General features: G+C 39.8%; 1 protein-coding gene across 1 annotated transcript in view; it reads left to right on the plus strand.

The window, feature by feature from the left end:
• Window positions 1-10,000, plus strand: part of LOC137888431 (echinoderm microtubule-associated protein-like 6) — a 65,863-nt gene that overhangs the window by 13,923 nt on the left and 41,940 nt on the right. Inside the window, exon 3 of the mRNA XM_068731822.1 lies at window positions 9,542-9,701. Within this exon, the coding sequence (XP_068587923.1) occupies window positions 9,542-9,701 (160 nt within the window). The remainder of the gene's footprint in view (window positions 1-9,541; window positions 9,702-10,000) is intronic.

Here is a 10,000-nt window from a genome sequence, read left to right on the forward strand (position 1 = left end):
TCCTTAAAGTCATCTTCTGAGGCCAGACCTTACTGTTTAAACACACTTCAGATGAAGCGTTAATCTCATCTTTTTGCAGTTTACCGATGTTTTATATTTTTCAGAGTGACATGTGTTCGGTAGTCTTGTGTCTGATTCATGCTTTATCAGAAGTGTTTTAGTATGTTTCAGTTTTACAAGACAATGCTTCAAAGATGAGGACTTGTTCTTATTTCTGAAACATTTTTTCTTTTGTAGCCAATTAAATGTACTTAAGTGCTGCACTTAAGTACAAACTTGAGGTACTTGTACTGCACTTTTCATGTTATGTAACTTTATCCTTGTACTCCGCTAAATCTTAGAAATAAATATTGTACTTTTTACTCCACTACATTTTTTTCTGATGAAGTACTTTTCACATTACAGTTTTTCGTCCCCTTCCTGTCCAGTGAGAACCACGTATTTCCAAATGTGTTGATGTAGAATGTTTGTGATAAAGTGAAGAACTGCTTCTTTATGTGGCGAGGACATTCTCCTGCTTCTTAAGCTAAATAAACTTTTTGAAAAGCTGTAAAATGCATCGTCAGAAAGCTGAAAACAGGCTGTTTTTCTCTTTAGAGATACGTGGTTCTCACAGACACATAACGATCTTATATAATGTGATGCACTGATGTAGATTAAACTAGCCAACGGGATATAAAGGAGTTAAAATTAGCACATCCACAGCAGTAAAATGCATCATAGAGCATCACAGTAATAGAGTTTTACTTACTGACTGGTTGGTTTAGCAAATGCACGTCTCGTTTACTTCGGCTGTTGTAGCAGATGAGGGTTAAACCTCAACATCTGGACGTATTTTAACCAATAAATCACCACGTCTGTGACATCACTAGGGCGTAAGTAGTCCATGACATTTTGCACAAAAAAAGCAGCGTGGCAAGCGCGCGTTGAGCTCGAAGTGAAGTCATTAATTCTCTTTGACTCTCAAGTGTTCAATATCTAATGAAGACCTGGAAGAGAGGAGCAGGAAATAATTCCTAGAAGCCTCTTTTATGTCAGACAAGTGTTTCTTATTCCTTCTTCTTTCTTTATCTTTTTTTTGCTTCTTCTTCATTTGACGGGGTTTGTTAATGACAGCAGCGTGCAGCACAGGCCTGGTGGCTCTGTGGATTCACAGCTCAGTGGTCTTCATTAAGATGATGACTAAGAAATTATTGCCAATCTGCCCCGCAGCCACCAATGTTCCCACGATCTGCTGGCACTCAAACACACTGAAGCGTACACTTTTCCTACACACAGATTTAGCCGAACACGCACAAACCCCTCGGGGGGTTATGTCACTCGTCAGTGCAATTCTGAAAGGTCTGGAAACTGAATTTAAGCTACTTATTGTAAGGAGAGAGAGAGGGACATAAAGAGAGACTGAACTCCTTATCGTGCCTTTAAAAGAAGAGAATGTGTGCACTTTATTTTAGGAAAATGTTCTTTCCTCAGAGGCAGCTATTAGGCTTCTTATCCATCCACTTCTTATTCTATTCTCTCTCTGGAGGCAGCTGATATCCAGAAGCGACTTTTTGGGCAACTGTTAAATATTATTTCCACAGTTGTTTCATCTGTGCTGCAGCTTCGATCAAATGTTTCTCCACCGCTGCCAGAAAACATAACAATTCCCTGATGAGCGGATTTGTTTTGAGCATAGTTTCTTGTGTAGATTACACGACCCAACAGCTCACCGCCACATTTCGCTTAAAGACGCTTTTATATCTACTGCTGCTGAAACTGGAAGTGAACAGGCGTTCTTACAGATTATAGTTTAACAGTTTATGTTTTTATGACCAGTTTAGCTCACTTGACAAAATGCTATCATTAAAAAACTAAACACGGAGCTGATAAAAAAAAGAAAAAGTAACGAGCAACATCGACCCAAAAATGGTCTTTGAGCCAAAATACAAATGAAAACGTTTGTTGGTTTCTTACAAAAAGTTAGGTATTGAGTAAACGTGTCCCACAGATTTAGACTTGAAACTTGAGTCAGACTTAAGTCTGAATTCTGACCTGTTTTGAATGACTTTAGACTTGAATTGAACTTGTTTTGAATGACTTCAGACTTGAATTGAACTTGTTTTGAATGACTTTAGACTTGAATTGAACTTGTTTTGAATGACTTTAGACTTGAATTGAACTTGGTTTTTCACCTCCAGACTCTCTCAGGTCTGACTCAAGACTGAAGTAGGATTTGTCTCTTCATGGTTTAGGGTTGACCTGAGATCTGCTTTAACAGACTGAGACTTATCTTGGACTTAAAGGATTTGAACTTGACATGGATTAGTCTTGAATGACTTTGGGTTGATCTGCTATGACAGACTTGAGGTTTGAGTTGGACTTATCTTAAATAATTTGACTTGGGCTTGGACTTGAATTTCCTGAGAAATGACTCGAGACTTAATTTAGACTTTTGAAGGTTTTGAAGATTGAGATTTTGAATTTGATGTGTCACTTGTGGAACACAATGTGTACCTTCCTGTTTACCTTTTACTCTATATTCAGTACACAAAACCAGTAAAAATGTAAAATCGTTTTTTTTAAACTGTGTATTATTTGGATGAAAATCTGTAACAGCAGGAGAGGAGCAGGAAAGTCGAGGATGTAAAAATATTATTTTAAAACTCTCTGGTGTAGTCAATTATCTCTACATGGGTGACTGGGGAAAACAATCTGTTGTATTACACACACACACACACACACATACACACACACACACACACACACACACACACACACACACACACAGAGGAGGAGTTCCTCTGGGCTATTTATAGAAGCTGCCCTGATTTCACCACCTACTATAAATAAACTCACCTACACAGATTGTATTCATAATATCTGCATGTATGTTTTTGAAGCTGCCTGTAAGTAAGTAGCATGTAGTAGTGAGGAGGACACACACACACACACACACACACACACACACACACACACACACACACACACACACACACACACACACACACGAACACACACACACCAAAAAAGATCTAGTTAATTTATTATTCATATGGCATTTACAATATTAATCGGAGGATGTGTGCTCATTCTAGTTTAATTGGCACTATTAAATTGTGTGTGTGTGTGTGTGTGTGTGTGTGTGTGTGTGTGTGTGTGTGTGTGCGCGCGCATATGTGCCCTTTACCAATTAATTTCTCTGATGAATGTTTCCCAGATTGCCTGCTTTCAGTCACATCTCCCCGCTGGCAGCAGCAGTTTCTCGGAGCTTTGATGTGCAGGAAACAGAAGCTGCTGCTCACTTTCTACTCTTTGTATTCAGGCGATTTGTCACTTATCTCTGCAAACCAACGCCTGGTCTGTCAGAGCAGCCAACACATTGGTGTAATTTAGGAAAAGTAATTTGATTTTGATAGAATATGTTGCCTCACTTTCAGGTGGAAAGTAAAACATTTTTTATGTTTATTTGTTGTTGAATCAGGAAGTACAAACTGTAGCCGTCTGTGTTCACCCAGAACTCAGGGTGTGATGATGAAATGTAAAAAACAAATAATGCTAAAATAAAATAAATATTAATATTTCTCTACTGATCTGCGCTATAAATGTAATTTCTGTATTATTCCAAGCATTTTTATAATCAAAATCTCTGAGTTAGCGCATGTCCTGTTCAAACAAAGAGGAGACAGTGAGGTGAGGCAGTGACCAGCTGTTCCTCAGACTGTGAATCCCTCACAAACTAGGTTGAGCGCGTGCCTTTTGCTTTCTTATTGTTTGTCACCACTGTAATATCTGTAGACACTTTTATTATATGTCCTTTATTTCCATATAATAGGTAATGTATTTCACGTCTGTGTAGAACATATTTAGTGTTGCTGATCTGACATTAAACCGCAGTGAAAAAGCACAGAGGGACAAACACTACTCTGCCTCAATGAAGGGGGCAGAGCCCACGGGTTTATCGCGTCAATTAACACAGAGCAGATCGACCCAGGCAGGAAGTCAGACACCAATAAGGGATAGAGCATCCGGTAAATTTTCAAAATAAGAGCGCCAGCTTTAACTTGGTTTTACTTTTTCAAGAGTGAATCTAAAATGCAGAAAAGAGAGAAGCGTTATCTCAATTGAACCTCAACGATACTACCGGTAACATCAGCGTGTATATATATATATATATATATATATATATATATATATATATATATATATATATATTGCGAAGTCTTCGGGCAGTAGAAGCCACACTGTCAAAATTTCTTGCGAAATTTTCTAGTTAAAGATTAAGCCCGATGGATTATATACAGTGTGCTTTGGCACAGGCAGTTTTACTGCCTTGTGCTACAAAGCCACGCCGAATGATTAAATAAAATAATATTGCAAGATGCCAATAATGTCTAAAAGTGGTGTGATATCCAGCCATGAATTGTCTAAAATACATCTATAAGGGGACTCAGTTGGTCCACGTTAAGTTGTGTGTCATCTGCATGAAGAGATGTTGTGTCTCCTGATGACATCACTGATGGGTAAGATATATAGATCAAAAAGAAGTGGCCCTGAAATTGTTCCTTGGACAACTCCATGTTACTTTGGAGGTTTTGGAGAAGTTATCAACTGCAACAAGGAACTCTCTGCCAGAGAGATAAAAGGAAAACCAGTTCCAGACAAAATCATCACCAGAAAAAATGGCGAGATGAAGTATTATCAGTAAATGTACTTAAAGTATCAGAGAGTTTATGATTCAAAATCCCCCTTGCAAAAAAACGTTAAAGGACCATTCCATATAATTAGTAATATAAAATATATGAAAAATATGTTTAATCCTAAAGTACTTAAGTACCTTTTTCATCTGATAAATCTGAAGCTAATCTGCTTCTCTCCCTCCCTCTCTCTCTCTTTCTCTCTCTCTTTCTCTCTTTCTTTCTCTCTTTCTTTCCCTCTCCAGGTGAATCATTTATAAATCACATTATCACCGCTCCACCCTGTGCAGGCACTCACTCACACACACACACACACACACACACACACACACACACACACACACACAGTACAACATAGCTATTAATAGCCGCTATTGAAGTTTGTGCTGCTTCTATAAATAGCCAAGAGGGACTCCATTGTGTGCATGTGTGTCCTTTGCATGTGTGTGTGTGTGTGTGTGTGTGTGTGTGTGTGTGTGTGTGCGTGTGTGTGTGTGTGAGACCTGGCTGGTGTTTCAACCAAACAGATGGCACTTTGTCCCAAGGTCATGAACAGAGAGGAGGGGAGGAAAGTGGGAATTGAAGGCAGCCAAATGGAAAATGGAAGACATTTAAAACAAAGTAAAGTAAAAGTGGAGAAAGAGAGAGAGTGCATTGACGAAGAGAAAAAAGAAGGATGAGTTGTTTGCGTCAGAAAAGAGTGGAAGAGGAAGGAAAGTAGACTATTTGGCAAATAATGGGAATGATAAGAGAGGAGGAGAACCAAGAAGGAGAACCAAACTGGATCTAAACATGAGAAGGAAATGAAAGAAAATGCAACCAATGCAATAATCTACCTCAATAATAGACTTGATGTCTTTAGCCATCAGGCTTCTGTTTCTTAAGCGATAGCTTCTTTAAATGTAAACTCCTTTAGATTTGGTCTTTCTCTATCAAAGCCCCACCACCAGGTCAAAGTCAGTCTTTGTCTGTTTACGTTTTGGCAGGCAGAATGATCTATTACCGGTGCCTGTTTGCAATGTACTTGAGGATGTGCAGACAATTATCACTGGATTACTTTGATACTGAAGAAAACTTAAAAACATGACTTTTCTCAAGGAAGTTCTGGAGCATTTCTTTGATTTCTAAGCAGATTTATGGACATTTATACGCAATGAGATCAATGAAACCCTCATAAAGTGTACTCATCCTGAATCTGAAAATATGTGTATCATGTTAGTGTGTTCAGATTTGAGTTATGACTGATCATCACAGGCCAATATCCGTACCTTTTATCAGAAAGACTTCTGCTTCAGGATAAACCTGAAGAACAATGTTGTGGTTCAACACAGAGACATTTTTTGAAATTATTGAAGCCACTCTGATGGTTTCCTTTCAATGTCGCCATTATTCTCCTTCACTCCTCAGACATGACTTCTATCTTCACATCGATTTCTTTCTCTGCTCATATTTTTCATTTGACAGTCCTTTAGACCTTCAGAGATTTGTTTTGGCCTTTTGTTTTGTTTGATGGAGAAAAAATATTTGTGGTAATATATGGTCTTACTAATGTTACTTACTGTATAGCCTCAGCTCCTATATTTTAAGTTTTTTAGTGCAGTCTCTTATTTAGGGTTTCTTATATCAATACAGTTACAAATTAAAATTCAATTGAAAATTTAAGTTCCTCAGGTGTACCTTCCTTATTCAAAGGAATTCACATTTTAACAATATGCATTTTTACATCTGAAACGGAACATATTCTTTTTTCTCATTTTATACTCTTGCTTTTGTAAGCTGTTAATATTTGTAGCGTAATATATTATATTCCAGTATATACACTAGCATATAATATAATACACACATTGTAATATTCCTCTTTATTTTGTTGTTAGCAGTCGTGGTGCCAAGCTAGTTCTTGGTCTTTTAAAGAACTATTTGAGACTTGTTTTTACTTGAATCATATTTCTAATTAAAGAAAATTCAATGCAACTTTCTTGATAGCTGTAAGGGCAATTGTATGCAGCAACTTGCCAACCTTATCGACACAAAAGCACCCACTAGAGAAGAAGAAACAAAAAACTGTTAATCACAAAACTATATCGCACACAATTACTTTTAAAAATTATGAGTAATGCATAATAAATGCATTAATAAATATTGAATGGTAATGAGGCTGCAAAAAAGAATAAAACACTTCGTTTATTGTGCCCTGTTCTGCTTACAGCAGCAGCAGTAGCAGTAGCAGCTGTAGTAGCAGTAGTAGCAGTAGCAGTAGTAGCAGTAGCAGCAGTAGTAGCAGTAGTAGCAGTAGCAGTAGCAGTAGCAGTAGTAGCAGTAGTAGCAGTAGCAGTAGTAGCAGTAGCAGCAGTAGCAGTAGCAGCAGTAGTAGCAGTAGCAGCAGTAGCAGTAGTAGCAGTAGCAGCAGTAGTAGCAGTAGCAGCAGTAGCAGCAGTAGCAGTAGTAGCAGTAGCAGTAGTAGCAGTAGCAGCAGTAGTAGCAGTAGTAGCAGTAGCAGTAGTAGCAGTAGCAGCAGTAGCAGCAGTAGTAGCAGTAGCAGCAGTAGCAGCAGTAGTAGCAGTAGTAGCAGTAGCAGCAGTAGCAGTAGTAGCAGTAGCAGCAGTAGTAGCAGTAGTAGCAGTAGCAGCAGTAGCAGTAGCAGCAGTAGCAGTAGCAGTAGCAGCAGTAGCAGTAGTAGCAGTAGCAGCAGTAGCAGTAGTAGCAGTAGCAGTAGTAGCAGTAGTAGCAGTAGCAGCAGTGGTAGCAGTAGTAGCAGTAGTAGCAGTAGCAGTAGCAGTAGTAGCAGTAGTAGCAGTAGCAGTAGTAGCAGTAGTAGCAGTAGTAGCAGTAGCAGTAGCAGTAGTAGCAGTAGTAGCAGTAGCAGTAGTAGCAGTAGCAGTAGTAGAAACAGTAGTAGCAGTAGCAGCAGTAGCAGTAACAGTAGTAGCAGTAGTAGCAGTAGCAGTAGCAGTAGTAGCAGTAGCAGTAGTAGCAGTAGCAGTAGTAGAAACAGTAACAGTAGTAGCAGTAGCAGTAGTAGCAGTAGTAGTAGCAGTAGTAGAAATAGTAACAGTTGTAGCAGTAGCAGTAGTAGAAACAGTAACAGTAGTAGCAGTAGCAGCAGTAGTAGCAGTAGCAGTAGTAGCAGTAGCAGTAGTAGAAACAGTAGTAGCAGTAGCAGTAGCAGTAGTAGTAACAGTAGTAGCTGTAGCAGTAGCAGTAGCAACAGTAGCAGTAGTAGTAGTAGTAGTAGCAGTAGCAGTAGTAGCAGTAGCAGTAGTAGAAACAGTAGCAGTAGCAGTAGTAGCAGTAGTAGAAACAGTAACAGTAGTAGCAGTAGCAGTAGCAGTAGTATAAACAGTAACAGTAGTAGCAGTAGCAGTAGTAGTAGCAGCAGTAGTAGAAACAGTAACAGCAGTAGCAGTAGTAGCAGTAGCAGTAGTAGCAGTAGTAGCAGTAGTAGAAACAGTAGTAGCAGTAGCAGTAGTAGCAGTAGTAGTAACAGTAGTAGCTGTAGCAGTAGCAGTAGTAGTAGTAGTAGTAGTAGTAGCAGTAGCAGTAGTAGTAGCAGTAGCAGCAACAGTAGCAGTAGCAGTAGTAGTAGCAGTAGTAGTAGCAGTAGCAGCAGCAGTAGTGACAGTAGTAAAAGTAAACATTATTGTAAATTTAAGTCACACACACACACACACACACACACACACACACACACACACACACCTTGATATTTTCAAAATAAAAGTCCTGACTAGCTGAAAAAGAAACAGAAACAAAAGCATCAGATAAATGATGATAAATGATGATAAATGATGATGCATGAGCAATACAACATGAAGTTGTCATGTATCAGTCAGCAGAGAGGTGAGTTCAGGTGTGTGTGTGTTTGTTTTGTGATGTTTGACCTTGACTCTACAGTTGTCACGCACAATCCTCGGCTCCTCTGCCCTTGGCAATGTGGTTGTCATGGCAACCGTGGCAGCTAGCAGGCTCATTGGCTGGCAGGTTGTGGAGGGGAGAAGCGATGTCGAAGGGTGTGTGTGTGTGTGTGTATGTGTGTGTGTGGAGAGCAGACAGCATCCCTGAGATCAATGGGGCTTTGTGGCTGACACACCTGTTCTATTTCTGTTATCTTCTTCTTCTTCTTGCTCTTCTTCTTCTTCTTTCTCTGCTGTTGTTTCCTTCACAGTCTCTCCATGTTTTACACACTTTAGCCAGCAACACCTTTCTTGACTCTCTTAAATGTCTCTCTAACACCAGACCGAGGAAGTTTCACATCTGTTTGCATGAAATCTGGTCCTCATTGAAGTGAAGAGGGAGATTTCAAGATTATGTTCACACACACACACACACGCACACACACACGCACGCACACACACACACACACACACACACACACACACACACACACACACACACACACACACACACACACGCACACATGCAGTCTCCTGTTTGCTCTGTTGATGGTGTAATGATCCCTGATGTGTGTGTGTGTGTGTGTGTGTGTGTGTGTGTGTGTGTGTGTGTGTGTGTGTTGATAATGATGCCATTAAGCAGTGAGCGTATTTATAGAAGCCTCTTTGTAAAAGAGAACACACGCTGACCCTCCGGGAGATAAAGAGGAAAACTAAGACTAAAACTAAAAAAGTGTTTTATTTAAAGTGAAAGTTGATTTTAAGAGGGTTGACATGTCAACTTGTTTTCTATTTAAAATTTTGTATTTTCTCTATTTTCATTTATATGTCATATTGACATCCAATAATATCAAATGTAACAATACATATAATATTATATATTGTATAAGATAATTTCTCACATGATTTAATTTTACAGTGAAGTTCTGACTGTGAACTGTCCCCCCCCCCCCTCTTCCTCTCTTCCCCCCTCAGCCTGGCGTTGCACCCGGAGCGCTCCCTGGTGGCGACGGGTCAGGTGGGGAAGGATCCCTACGTGTGTGTGTGGGACTCCTTCACTGTCCAGACCGTCTCTCTGCTCCGGGACGGACACACACACGGCATCGCCTGCCTCGCATTCAGCGCTGATGGACAGGTGACACACACACACACACACACACACACACACACACACACACACACACACACACACACACACACACACACACATGTTTGAAGTGACACACTTTATGCACCCACATTCTGTACACACACACACTGAACAAAATGAATGTGGCTGTGTGTGTCCAACTGATGGATTTGGTCATTAAAGGACACTCGTGTATCAACCTATAGGTCACAGAAGAATAGTGCTACACACACACACACACCTACACACACACACACACACACACACACACACACACACACACACACACACACACACACACATAC

This window comes from Cebidichthys violaceus, unplaced genomic scaffold (assembly GCF_023349555.1).
Source record: "Cebidichthys violaceus isolate CVI_PGR_0920_01 unplaced genomic scaffold, fCebVio1.0.p SCAF_54, whole genome shotgun sequence".
In the NCBI taxonomy this organism is placed as follows: Eukaryota; Metazoa; Chordata; class Actinopteri; order Perciformes; family Stichaeidae; genus Cebidichthys; species Cebidichthys violaceus.